The 14,835-nt window shown below is 41.9% G+C and overlaps 1 protein-coding gene across 1 annotated transcript in view; it reads right to left on the reverse strand.

Annotated features, from left to right (window-relative positions):
• DOCK3 (dedicator of cytokinesis 3) overlaps nt 1–14,835 on the reverse strand; it is a gene marked incomplete at both ends in the record, with an annotated part of 180,583 nt that overhangs the window by 59,566 nt on the left and 106,182 nt on the right. The window contains 5 exons of the mRNA XM_084214222.1: nt 216–387; nt 1,077–1,183; nt 1,660–1,822; nt 5,823–5,947; nt 11,643–11,660. Of these exons, the coding sequence (XP_084070348.1) occupies nt 216–387; nt 1,077–1,183; nt 1,660–1,822; nt 5,823–5,947; nt 11,643–11,660 (585 nt within the window). The remainder of the gene's footprint in view (nt 1–215; nt 388–1,076; nt 1,184–1,659; nt 1,823–5,822; nt 5,948–11,642; nt 11,661–14,835) is intronic.

Raw genomic sequence — 14,835 nt, forward strand, 5'->3', positions numbered from 1 at the left:
TCCCTGTGTGACTTGACACTGCACTGTGAACAATCCACTCCTGTCTGGTTGTGCTTTAGGGACGTTGCTGTAAAAAAAATCTTATATACTGAGCCACTCTGTAAAAGCCAAGCAAAACAAACTCTGGATTGTGTAGAAGTGCTAACAGTGATTTTTTTTTTCTCTCTTTCCTAATTCCTGCTGCCTTGGGCAGTTCTGAGGGATCAGCAACTCACCATTCTGGGTCAGTTTGGTAGAAGAGAGCTGCGTGGAGACTGAGAAGGTCTCTTTGGTGCTGCGCTGGAAGATGAGGCTGGAGGGGATGTTGGGGCAGCCGTTGTAATCCTCCTTGCAGCAGGGCAGCCCCAGGTAGAGCGCGTGGTTGTTGAACGTGCTGTTCTCATCACACTGCAGGGACAGCACAAGGGTGGAGTTGCACCTTGTCCATCTCATCCCACACACCCAGGGCCTGTCAGCAGTTCCCCAACAGTGCCTGCGTTGGGATTTTGTGGGTGAACACCAACATTTCAAGGAAAAACTGTGCTTGGGGGCCTGGACATGCCCAGAAGAAACCCAGCTCTACAGAGTGATCTCCAACCACTGCCTCGTTAGAACTCACCACATCTTCCAGATGTAAAATTAGTGGTGCTGCCTGAAAATTGTACTGAACAAATAAACCCAGGTGAATCAGCAGGGAGGAAAAAGCCCAAGCCCAAATCTCTTGCTGCAGGGCTGCCAAGCTGTGGCACTGCAGCACGAGACATTTGAATCCAGCACAATGTCATCTTGCAAAGGCACAGAGCAATGCCTCAGGCTGGTAGAAGTACTGAATGCCCATGAAAATCAGCGTGTTTGAAGTCAAAATGGATGGGATTAATAGCAAATAAATCATTATCATCAGGATGGAGAAGGTAAGCTGCACCTAGAATAGAAGGCTCTAGCCAAACCATGTGATTTTGAATTATAAAATTTTGAAACTACTATTAATCTGTTCCTCACAAACTTCTAATAAGGGAGAGATGGATAATGTAATGACCATTAGTCATTTAAGTAATGAAGTAGAGATGAGCAGTGAAAAGTCTGCAGAGAACTGGTACCTTATAAACATAAAGCTCATGGATATCATCTGACAAGGTCGTGCCATCATCTCTCATCAAGGGGGTGAATGCAAAACCAAAGAGCTTCTTTTCTCCCTTGTCTTTTGCTGCAGCAAGAGATAGAAAGAAGGAATTATATTTGTGCATACCCTGTCAATATATACAAGATTACTCACCAACTTCTCCACATGCCTAAAAGCAAACAAGCAGCTACATAACAAACAACTTTTCTGATTCCAATTACTTTTTTCTCGTTCTATGTAAAGGACTGACAAGCTTCAAATCAAACACAGACATGCCAAGCACAGCAAAATCTCAAATGTTTATCCTGCAAAGAAAACATTCTACAGAAAACCACAACAAAAGAACAGCGGGGACAAACATCCACAAAGCGCTTTGCCCTGCACTGATCGTTCAGCACATTTTCAGTGCGCTGTTTGATAAATTCAGCAAAAGGTGGCATAGCAGTGGCCCTTCACTGTGTGTCAGGCTGGCTTCCCTTTCCTGCTTCCACCCAGTGCCAGCCTCACGCAGCTCTAATGGCCCTGGAGGAGCCCTTTGGGTCTGCCCAGGGGGCACTCACTGGAGCAGTGGCGGAACTCGAAGCGCAGGTGGGAGCCGCGGAAGCGGTCGATGGGGATGGGCAGTTTGATGATCTCGCCCCAGCGCGGGCTGTTGTTGTGGTACAGCACGAAGGAGTGGTAGGCGCTGCGGCTCGGCTCGCCCGAGCCCAGGCTGATGCAGTCCTGCCACCAAAGGAAACAGCCAGCATTAAACACAGCACATCAGCACCCAGGAGTCATTTACTCAGCCAGTGAGAACCTTTCTATAATTCATGGCTTTCTGTGGACATAAAAGAGGCAGAAGCAGAAATTCAGACACAATGAAATGTGAAATTTTTTTGGGAGATCTTGAAATTTTGTTTTGGGTTAAAGGGTGAACTCAGAGACCTGTGCTACTGGATGAATCCCAGTATCTTAAATTATTATTTCAGCTAAGTTTTTCATCAAGTACTGAGTAGATACAATAAACACCTAAGTCCGAATAGATAAAACTGAGTCCAAAAAATAGGACACAATAGGACCATCTCTTGTAATATTAGCTTTCTGGGAAAAGATCCTTTAACCAGATTTCTGCTTCAGTATCTCAGTTCAGAAGTGGTAACTGGCCCTCCAAGCTCTTTACAAACGTTCATCTTTCAAAACGACAACTATCCAGCCTCACTAAGTATCCCAGAAACTTCTAATCAAGTTACTTCCTCAGTGGTAAGCAAAGAATTTCTGTGTTAACATTTGTCACCTAAAAACATAATTGGATCTAAATTTCTGCCTTCAGATATAACAAACTCTGAGATCTTGCCCAATCTATGCCTTCACAAAAATACAGATGAAGAAAAACATGAAGTGATATTGTTCAGAAAATAAAAAAATTCTTAAAATATTGAAGTCTTGAAAAAAGGACAGTAAAAGGTCCTATGTCATGAAGACATGGAGCAGGAAGCACACTTTTTTACATACGAGCACCAACCCATGCTCTAGACCCAGCACTGACAAAGAGATGCAGGAGATACAACATCTCTCAAAACCAAGCAGAAAAAAAGACAGCTTGGAGATTCTTTACTTTTAGCATGTCCAAGGATAATGAATCAAGAAAGAAACAAGCCAAGCAGACCAAGAATAACACATGTAATATAAATTCTGATGTAAATCCCCCCATGGAACAGTATGATGACAAGAACTGCTACTGGTCAGTTCCCCAAGGCATCTATAAATTCTAACCCAAGAAAATACCAGAAATGTTGATTTTTTTTTTTAAATCTGACTGCCCAGTCAAGAACATCCCATTAACCAGACCCAGTTAGTTCAACCTCTGGCAATAATCTGCTGGCTTTGAGAAAGTTAGGAGTTTGTGAAGGAGCCCAAAAGGGAAGAAATGCTCTCTGGAATTCTGGGATTCAATGCAAGAACAGACTACATTGACAGGAACTCACTTCAAAGGCTCTGATCCAAACTGAGGGACTGAAGGCTGAACTCACACAACTCAGTCCTCTCAAATAATCCTCAGCAACCACATGGGATGAGCCACAACCCCACATTTTTTTAATACAGCAGCAAGAATTAAGTATTGCAGATAACAACAGGTTAGTAGAGAGCAGTGCCAGTACTGCAACCCAGAACACCTCTAAGATTCCAGTTCTATTCTGTAGCAAGAGTAAATGGTTGGGCTTCAACACAGCAATTCCAAAACCTCATTCTGCATCAGGCTCACAGGAGCAAACAAAACAGTATTTCTATTTTCTCTACAAGGTACAGTAAAAATTCAAATTTTAATGTGAGCTTTTTTTGTCCCCTCAAGAAGCCACCTGCTCTGGCTGACAAACTGCCAGTCTTTGAATGCAGTTTCATGCTATGAACTTCAAATAAATCCATAGTCTCTCCTTCTGGTTGTTAACTTAGCTCCCATGCAGTTATACTACAATCTATTGTCTGAGGAAGGCAGACTGCTAAATCTTTAATTCTAAATTGTGATCTGCAAAATACAAACATCAGACTAATCTCCAGACACCTGGTGACCCTGAGACCCAAATATGCAGGGGAATTAGAGGGCAGAGGCAGGGAAGGAAAGTTAAACTAGAAAACTGTTCAGGAAATCTTTACTGTTAAAGGTGGTGCCTTGCAATTCATAGGCTATTCCTGCTACTGGAATAGAAAGAAGAAAGAAGTGAGAAATGTGTCAAAGGACTTTTTTTTTTTTTAATTTTTCAGACTATATTGAAAGATACTAACAATTGAGTAAGACCATTTTGAGAAGGAAATACTCATTTTCATTTGGAACAGCAGTACATTCTGGAGGTAATTTCACTCCTTTCAATAGGACTATTTCTGGATCAAGATACACTCAGCAGCAATGAGGAGCTGAGAAAATTCTCATTTATGCTGTCCATGGCTCTGCTAAAGACTTCACAAAGACACAATTTAGATTTGGGTTGTGCTGCTGGTTAGGATAAGTTTAAGGATTTTACTCTAATATCAAATGAAAACTCTGGCAACTTCCCCCATCCTGTGTAACTCTGCACGCAGTGTCTCTGTTGGCAGCTCTGCTCCAGAAAGGCCATGGGGCAGGAATGGTGGAGGGTATTCCAGCCAGGAACAGCAGTGCTCCAGGGTCAATGAACTCTCAGTGTTCTGCCCACATTCCCAGGCATAATGAGACACCAAAGGAACCAAAGATCTCCCAGACACAAACCAAGTGTCTTTGCTGCTCTGACTGCAACCGTACAGAGGAGCAATACCATAAAAACTGGGAGTTTCTTTTTAATATGTGGTCTAAATTTTAAAACCCCCCAAAGTTCCTTTATATATATAAAGTCTCTCCTTTATGGCAAATAGTAGAATGGTTTGGGTTGGAAAGGACTTTAAAGCTCATCTTGTTCCAAACACCTGCCATGGGTAGGGACACCTTCCACCAGACCAGGCTGCTCAGAGTTCCATCCAACCTGGCCTTGAGCACTTCCAGGGATGGGGCAACCACAGCTTCTCAGGACAATCTGTTCACCTGATTTTTTTCTAACTGGACTGACCATCCTTTGCAGTGTTTGTGTCATGCCTGTCCCACTCTCCCATGTCAAGCCCCAATGTACTTTCCAATAGTAATAACAGGCAAAGGCAATGAAAAACCAACTTCATCTCTGTGAATGACCATTCCAACCAAAATTACCCAAGTTAAGACTGATAATGACTAGAAATTACCTGGCTTTTGTGTGTAATCATTAGGCACCATTATGTATCAGCATTTGAAGATGCTGATATTGCAGTTTGAGGGACTTCTCTTTGTCCTTGGCAGACTGAAATCAACTGATGATTAAAACTTTGCCACTCGGTTTGAAAAGCTTAGGCAGAAAAGGAATCTGATCTTCCTGCAGCAGCTCTGAGCACAAATGAGTTCTTTACAAGAAATACACTTCACATTTAATGAAACCATAAGCAGTTGTAGTAATGAAAGTTTTTCTTTCAATTAGAACCAGAAGATTGTGGCAATGTATTCAGTACACACTTCTAGGTGTGTAGATTCTCCACAGTAATGGCTACAAAGGCCATTTTATTGCAGTGGAGGTAAAAGAAAAGGTAGGGGAAGTTATTTCTGATAGCTGCTCATGCTGAAATACTTCCTGTTTACTTCTCTGTATTCACAACCTTCCACCCATCTCCTTCTCTTGAATAAAACTAAAAGAACAGAGGAGGTAAAACAGGAAACATAAACAATCCCCATTCCCAGCTGGAATGGAGCCAACCCAGGGTGAAATTTTATTCAAGTTATTTTCCAGAACTACATTCAGTACGATAACCCAACAACTTGGATTTAGAAGTCTCCCTTGGAATCACATTTCATCGTGTTTGAATGTGTATGACACACATTTTTTAATTTTAGATATGCCTATACTCCTTAGTTCTGATTACAGTTATTCTAAATTTTTTTACTTTAGCTACTGACATCACATTTGGAAATCACACAGGCTTTTCAGTTTGTGAGTATTTTCTCCAAGTCTTCTATCCCCATATAAGGGAAGTGCTCCAAATCCTTACAGATTTATAACTGACCATAATGTACAGCTTACAAACTTCACAATAAAAAAAGAGAGAGAGAGAGCCAGTTTTATTTTAACTCTTCCCTTGCATCAGAGACACTGGAACAAGAGGATGTGCCCTGCAGGGAGCACCTGAGGCTCTCAGGGAAAGGAGCACTTACCTTCAGGATTTCTCCATCAGCATAGAGCACATACATGGTCACCTCGATGTTCTTCTGCACACTTTTGCCACCCCTTTCAAAGTCCCCCTTCTCCAGGGTCAGGTACAGGTCATTCCTGATGTCACCTGCAGGGACAGAGGGAGCCACAGCCTTAAACTCCACAGGGGACACCGGGGCTGTCCCAGTTCCATTCTCAAATCGTTCTCTGTGTTCTGCAAGACGATGGCTGATGCCCAAATCATTCCAAGCAGCAAGTTAATTGTTAATAAGGATGAACAGTTTAATATCAGTGCATAAAATCAGACCATTGTTAGTAATGCCTTTAATAATGTGAACTCAGGATCAATACTGGTTTTAATTATGTAAGTGGGGAAGGGAAAAAAACCTCTTACTGCTACACTGTGCCTTGTTAGCTGGGCTGGGAGTGTCAGGCTGAGCCTGAAAAACATCCTTAGCTTCAGACTTCCTATTTCCAATATATTTTACAAAAAATAAATATTTTTGTGATGATCAGAATAACATTATGTTCAGTTAGCCTTCCAAGCCTTTTCTATATTTTCATAATTTCCTTTTATCATAACAACAAAATAAAAGCAGCTTTTTTGGGAACCTGATCACAATTCAGTTCAGATGGATTAGAAAGGAGTTATAAATGTAATTTTTGCTGGATTTCTGGCTGGCCTCTGGTATCCATATGCATGTCTATATGAAAGCAGGCAGTGTGGACACTTGCCAGCTTCTCACTACGTCATTTTCAGGAGCTTTCAGACCAAATTACTATATTCAGAAATAGAAATGCTTGTGTCTCAGCATCTTGTTATCCTGAATTTCACAGACTCTAGCTCACTTGGTTTGGTTTTATTTTAGAATCTGATCTGGGAAACTGCTTTCAAAACTAATGTGCTCAATTCTACAGCCTACACCAAAAGGACAGCAGCTATCACCTATTTTTCCTGTAAGATTTAGTTACTGTTACCATTTTATGATGGTTCACACTTAACATTTCTTTTTATCCACTTGCCAGAAAGGCAAACATACTAAAGGGCAATACATAAAAATACCAAAACCAAAACCAACCAAACAAAAAAAATTTAAACCCTTTCAAGGCAAGTATTTTACTAATCTGCCCCAAGACACTAAATAATGAAGTAATGGAACAAAGCAGAGACTCCTTCAATGTCTGGCTTCTTCCACTTGGAGAAACTGATGCAGTTAAATCTCTGTATTAATCAGAAGGACAATGAAATAAGGCAGCATTTGCTTTCAGGCACTGAGGAACATCCTTTTGTGCCCCTCAAAGCAGCACTTCAAATTCTTCCTGAAGTCTAAAACCCCACAGAACTTGTCCCTTAATCTACTGTAGGGACAAACAATAGAAGCTCTCAGTCCTGCCTTTGCTTTCAGTTTTATTTCTGGAGATAAGTACAACCCTTTCAGCATGGAAAATCCAGCTCTGTGGCTGCAGTCGGTGCTTCCTGCTGGGAACTCTCTGTGAATGGCAATCTGTGTGCAGAATCTGCTCCTTTTTCCAGGAGCCTCCCTCTCCTGCAGGGTCAGTGCTGGGAACATCTCCCAGCCAGAGGCTGGGCTGCCAGGGGGCATCGACAGGGAAAAGATGACAGCAAGGGCTTGGTGAAAGACCTTGGATATTGGATCTGCTTTGGCTTATCAAAGCCCAGCATCAAATGCAACAATCCACAGGCCACAACAGAGAAAATTATCTTGAATATCAAAATCAAGCTGAGATACCTCTATCCTGATTATAGGGATAGCAAGGAAATACAAAATTCACCACAAAATATGGTTTAAGTTGGGCCTTTTGCTTTGAAAATCCTCCTGCTTAACAGACTCCATCCCTTTCTCTCTGTGGTTTGCTCAATTAGGGAAAAAGTTTCAATTTGTATGCTGTAAATCTTAATAGAAATTAATTGTACTCACTATAATTAGCATTTTGGAGCTCCCTACTTATGACCTCTTTTCTGGAAGGCAGTCTGGCTACACAAAGTCCAATGTTAGATAGCAAATAATTTTTCAGCCTAATTTAAAGGTAGCATTTGGTTATATATAGCATCTTATCTTCTATTAAGCTTAACAGGAGGGATATTACTCCACTAATTAAAAAAAATGCCTTTGGGGTGGGGTGTAGAGGGATCTTAAAACCAGTGAATTTGCATAAAAATTAAGGGAAAAGATGGGAAAATGTGTTATAGTGAAATACAACAGTGTATCTTCTCTTGTAAAAATAGTCTATTGGCTCTTCAAAAAATAAAAAAGGTCACTACATACAGTAAAAATAGATGCAAGTTTATCTTACAGAGATACATTAAGCAGATACAGAGATACAAAAAGCAGTTAACCATCAGGTAGGGTGATTATTTTGGTGGAAATCACCTTCCTACAAGGAGCAATTTCCTTTTCCTAGCATAAGAGTTGACCCAAGGCTTCACAAGCCCTTTGTTTTTCTGCATTTGTCTGTGGCTTTGAGGGATTTGAGCTCTGCTACCCCAGTGGGTGGCACAGAACCCAGGACAAGTGCTTGATTGAGCACAGAGCAGTTCATTGCAATCTCTGCTCTGAGTGTGCAGGGCCAGAGAGAAAGCTCAGCCCCACATGGGGCTGGGCATGCAGGGACAGTGGGCATGGGACAGTGGGCATGGGACAGCGGGCACGGGACAGCGGGCACGGTGGCATCAGCAGGACCAGGAGTGGCCTGGGCAGCTCCAACCCCACTGACAGTGACATGCCCAGGCAGGAACCTGAGCACACAGGGCTTGGCCAGATGAATTCCATTGGAAAGAGACAAAGAGACAAACAATGAACTCGGTTAGGATGTCAGACCATTTGTGCAGATGACTGCACAAACAGCCCTGTGCCTGTGACAGCAAATCCTGCATTCTGGGGGACAGCCAGGTGGGTACCTCAGCTTGGACCACAGAGGCCTCAGGCCCTCCCAAACAGCAGCACAGAGCAAAAACTGGGGGAGCTGTGGCCTTCCACCATCAGAAGAGGAATAAAAAGTGCTACAAGGCCAGTGGGCCACAGGTATTTATAGAGCAAAGCCTGCTGATGTCATTTTAAGCTGAGGTCTCTGTGCTGGATGGCTGTCAGGGATGAACTGAAAACCTCAGAGTTTTCAGAATGGGATTTGTTTCAAGACCCGTCTCTCTACAATTGTTTTCCAGTTAAAAACAAAAGTAAACTTCTTTTTAGCATAATCCATACACTTTTTATACATGTGGTTACTGACATTAATTATCAAATGCCTTGAAAGAGAGTATTTCCCATTATAATATCAAAAAATAATTTTCTGATATTTTTGGGGCTCTTTCTTTTTCAATTCCCTTCACCTTTATTGGGGTTTTGTTTTGTCTGTTTTAACCTATTTATGAGGCCCAGTGTCCAACATACACTTGTTTAAATTATAAATCATAAATTACAGCTTGGGGGGGCTCACTTGTATTGACCTAAAACTATTTTCATGGTAATGGGGCAAAAAGGAGTAGTGGAAAAGGCTACATGAGCCAAATATTGATTTTGCATTTGCAGTATAAAGGAATGTACTGGAAGACTTCCAAATAGTTATTTATCATTTTCAAGACTTAATAGCCTGAAGCAGCCCAACAGCCACTCCTTGTCCAGTCTCCAGCAGAAGAAATGGGAGTTTATCCTGACAGGGTGTGTAGGTTTTCCACTGCAAGACTGACCAGTTACTTGTACTGCACAATAGTAACAACTTACAGGAACTGTCTGCATTCAATCAAACATCAAACACTTTTTATTCAGGGATCCTAAGGATTTTGGACCCTAAGGACAGGAATGGTCCCTGTTTTGTGCAGAAGAACACTATATCAAAAAAGGGTACAAAATTCCCAGAAGTTTCTGCAGGAGAAAGAGACACAAATTTCTGGTCACTCAATTCTAACAACTTCTTTTTCTGAGCTTGTGACCTTGTAGACATGTAATATACCCCTGCAAACTGGGGAAAAGTGGCAGGTGCCAGAAGTCTGTGTGTGTAGGTCTAATTTCAACTAAGTAAAATAGCTATTTATCCAGAGAATATTGGATTTTTTAAGGTGAAGGTTTGGTCTTTTACAATATAGGCAGCCAAAGGGAAAAAAAATCAGAATATTAGTGTTTAGGTCTATTTTTATGAAATTGCTGCATTGGTCCTTTTCACTTAGGGCCCCACACTGTGATGCACTGTCTGCTGGACTCCCTAATACCCCTGGGTTTGGCACCTCTTCAGAAATTGTGGCCCTTCACAGAAGAGTGAATGGGCAAGAAAGATATTCAGAGTATCTTCCACAATGGCTTCTGAAGAAAACCCAAACCTGTGCATTTATGTCCATAAATGAACAACCAGAGCCAATCAGCATCACCCCACTGACCTGAGCCAACTTACAGCAGCTCAAACTGAGGAACTGGGCCAGCAAGGAAAGGCTTTGAAGCAAAGCATAAAGTGTAGAGGAGTTGTGTTCTTGTGCAGTGTTATCTATCACATGTTCTGGCTCTATTTGTTTGAGCTCCCTGCAGGGGAACCTCTCCCATTATCCTCACATTCCCTCTCTGCATGGCTCTTCCCAGGAAGCTGCTGCTTTGGAGGGGGCCAGTGATGGCTCCCTGATCTCAAACAGCAAAACTCCACCCTCAGCTGGAGGTGCAGCTGCCTCCAGAGCAAGCACACAGCTTCCTGCGAAGGGCAGGGACTGCAGCACAGCTGAGGCTGACAGGAGCAGCTTTGTGCTCATCACATCACTGCTCCAAACCAAAGGGACGAGGACAAAGCGGCCAAGGGTCAGTGGGAAGGCTCTCCAGCACCCCTGTCCTGCTTCCTGGCTGCCCCTCAGGACTTGTTCCCCCCACGGTGTGACTCTCCTGGCTTTAACAGTGCCACCCCCTCTGCAGCCCCCCCATTTTCCCACTGCACTCCTGGCACAGTCCCACTCTGGGGATCACATTCCATCCATTTCAGCAGCTCATTTCTCTGGCCCTTCACCAGCCAGGCAGCAGGTTTTTTTAAGGCCTATATTCTTGAAATAGTTACAGTGAGCACCTATTAACATAATTGTGAGCAATATTACAGCAACAAGGGGAAACAAAGCTTTATCTGCTGCCTCTATGGCAAATTAAATTAGCTTTTTTTTCTCTAAAGAGAACATTATGCAAGTTTAACTCCGTGCGCTTCTCCAGCTTTCACCAAGCAGAACACAATTGTTTCAAAGAAAAGGGACAAGCAATACTTATTAGCTTATTTGCTATCCATTGTTTGACTTCTATGTATAGAAAAGAATTTATACAATGCCCTTTTTAAATGCAGTGATTTCCCTAGAATAGTTGCCTTTCAGTATTAGGAAGCTGTGTTTTTTAATGCTTTTTGTCTCCACCAATTTTCCATTTCCACAAGTTTATTTATGACAATAATACTTTTTATTCTCCCTGTAGACACTTCTTGGTGATAATTATTACATAATTATGGCTTTTGGTCTTGTTAACAGTCTTGCCATGAACATTTTGAGAACGGCTGATGGATTTTACCATTTCCTTTCCTCAATGCATTTTTGCCATGACTTTGTGCTCACTGACTGAACAGATGCTGAGATGCTTCTCACCTGTTTCTTACTGATTCACCTGGCACAGCTTCTAAATTTGCCTGAAACCCTGTGGTATGAAGAGAGACAAAATCTCCACCTCCCTGTTACCAAAGCTTCCCTGTGATGTTATGATTCGCTGTCTTTATCAATCCCAACATTCCATGGAAGATATGAAAATGGAAAAAAAGCAAGCAAAAAGCAGACATTACACAGAAAAGCAGAAACTTACACCCAACAATCTTCATCTCTGCATCAGAAACAAAGGGGAGAGAATAAAGGGAAAGGAACAGGAGAGAAGCCAGGAAATTAAGACAAGGAGAGAGAAAAAAGAGAAAGAAACATCACTCACAAGTCGGAGATGAAGCATGCACTTTTCATCAGAGGATCAAAGGAAAAGACAGAATACTTATCAGCACATGGGCAAGGGGAGGGATGTCCTTGGGGGACTGACAAACACCAAGCCTGTGCAACAGATTTCTGCTCAGCAAGTCCTGCACAAAGCCCAGCTGCAATCCCCAAGGAGCAGCACAGGCCTCACTGCTCTCAGCTCTGGGAAAGGTAAAATGGCACCATCAGATGCATGGCCTTAAACCCAGGAGTAATTAAAAAAAGGAATTAAAAAAAAAACAAACCACAAATGAACAAAACCCCACCATAACTTCTTCAGAAGGCTGGTCTGACTGAATCCCCTCTGATTTTGCCAAAAAAGATAACTGAAGTCTTTATGATGCTCTTGTCAGATCACAACGCAGTAGGAAACAAAGAACATTTTATCTTTACAAAAGAAGGCAGGAAGGGTTGTTTTGTACAATATTAAGCTTGTTCTGCATAACCATGCAAGATACAAACCCATAAAGAACCAGTTTCACTTTGTTTCTCACTGATGACCAGCTACCACTGATGTTTCTCCTATCTGAAGGACAGAAAAAGAGGGCTTGATACAGGGAGCTAATGCTACAGTTTAGAAAACAAAAAGGGATAGGAAAACAGTAATGAGACACAGCTACAAAATTTTAACAGTTAAGATGTGCACATGTGAGAGGATTTCCTGTTAAAAAAGAAAATGAAAACATTCAAACCTATGACAAAAAAAATTAAGTTGAAGTGCTAGAACCTATTTTTCTGAAAATAGGTTCCTTGGTTCAGCAGAATGATCATAGCCTTTATTAATTTATTCATAAAACATTTTTAAACCACACTGTCCTGAAAAATCTGTATCCACTTGCAAAATACAAGTCATGAAGTTTCTGTGCTGTTTTCTGGAAGAGGAAACCCTGTGTTTAATGACAAACAGTTCTGAAGCAAAGCAAGGAAGAGCTAGTTTGACAAAGACTACTAAAGCAGCAGACACAGCTGAGAGCTGCTAATGTGCATGACAGGCTTCTGTCTTTGGTTAGGGGTTTTTGTTTCTCTTTTTTTGGTCACATGTGTCCCCAGTGAATTATTTTTCAACTTTAGACAGTACTTATAAAGCTAAGGAAGAATGTTTGAGCCTGGCTGTAGAAATATGAGTACAGAGTTTATTGGTAGACATGCCTTGTTCTTGCAGCTGGGCTAATCCACCTGCAAGGTAACATAAACCCAAATGTTCTATCCTGGATGTCAGGCAAACTCCAACCCAACTGGATCTGTTGTGTTAAAAGCAAACAACAGGCAAATATCTGCTGTCACTTGAGTACATCAGACATTCTTTGAGTTCCAAAAAAACCCTGATTAGTAATTAGACTGAACACTGTTTGCTGCATCAGTGGAGTTCCATTACATTTCAATCTCCTCATTTCCCAGAGGTTTCATTATTCTGGGGAATACCCAAGATAGTGAAAGCCTTTGTCTGGAGCCCCATTCATGACTATCCCTCTCTTCACAGCTCCCCTCTACTCTGGCAATGTCCTCATTTATAACTACAGTGAAAGTTGATTCACACTTCCTCAACTGCTTTGCTTTTCTTACTTGGTGTTTACAGACATGTACAAGCTGCCTTGCCTCACAAATAGAAGCATTATTCCCACAATGCCTAAAGCTTTGTATCTAAACTCAATATATGAAAACCTCTTGTGGCACACCTGGAATCAAGGAGAAGTTCTGTGCCCAGACCCTCTAGAGAGGCAGGAAGCATTTAATAGCAGAATGGTGGTCCTTTCCCACATTTGCCTCTATCCATCAGCATTTTGAGCACACACACACACACACACACATATATACATATATGTGTGTGTGTGTGTGTGTGTATATATAAATGTATGAGTCCAATTCCAAGCCCTGGCCCAAAGCCTTGCCCAAAGCAGCAAATACAGGGGACACACTGTGCACATGCAGAGGGCCAGGGCCCAGAAAAGAAAAAAAAAGTTACCCAGGGGAACACTGAGGACACAAAACTGTTTCTTCAGCTTCAGTGGCCTGAACCACCTGAGGTACAGCTTTAGCCACAGAAATGGAGGATCAAGCAGTTCTTGCAGGAGAACCAATTCCCTTGAACAGGCATGTCAGTGTGACATATCCAGCTGTGATCTCAACTACAGCAGATCACCTTGCAGCTGTCTGTACATCAGCCTGCAATAATTCATCTTCTCCCTATTTGATTGCTTTGGGTTATGCCTGGAACTGCTATAAGGTCATTAAGAACCAAAACTTATATTTGACTTTATAGCCCACATCCTCTGCTGCTTTGTTACCACTATTTTCAAGCTCATTAGTAAATATACACGTTATTCTAAATCCTTTGACTCTTTAGTTTCTAGAAATGCTTCCCACCTACTCTATTTTATTGTGGTTTCTGAAGAGCTCCCATAATGAGGCTACAACTACTTCTGGTACTGATGTCTTACTGAAGCCTTTTGAGTAATAAAATCTAATGCTTTTCCCATTATGCTTTCATCAAATCTCCCATGTCTGTAAAGTTATCCTTGGGCTTGCTCATCACAGCAATGAAGTAATAGTTCAAATGCTACTAATTAGCAAACCCATTTCCTACCACACTGCAAAAGTCAAGCCACTGTAACACCAGGTTTTACGTGGTTGCATGACTGCCCACGTTCTGGGCTCTTCTCTAAATGAACTCTTGGGCTGTGCTGGGGCTGCCAAGCCAAGAAGCATCTCCAGCTGCTGCTCTGAGGCCAGAGGCAAAATCTGACCAGGTCTGCACCTTCTCTGCTTCTCATCACAAAAGGATCACACAAACTTGAAAACATCAAGGTTGCAAAGTGGAAACTAATTTTTTCCAGGATTTGGATTGTTGGGAAGAAGAAATTTCATGCATTTAAAAAGAAACATCTCTATGCTGAGTGTAAAAGGGATATTAACTGGCAGGGGTTGTGGGGAGTATCAGTGCAATCCTTCCAGATCCCTTCTATCCACGTGATTTAAACACCTTCTATCACTGTAATGTCTGTACCTGACAATGTTTTAGCATCTACCTCCCCAAA

Source organism: Fringilla coelebs (genome assembly GCF_963513975.1).
Source record: "Fringilla coelebs genome assembly, chromosome: 13".
NCBI lineage: Eukaryota > Metazoa > Chordata > Aves > Passeriformes > Fringillidae > Fringilla > Fringilla coelebs.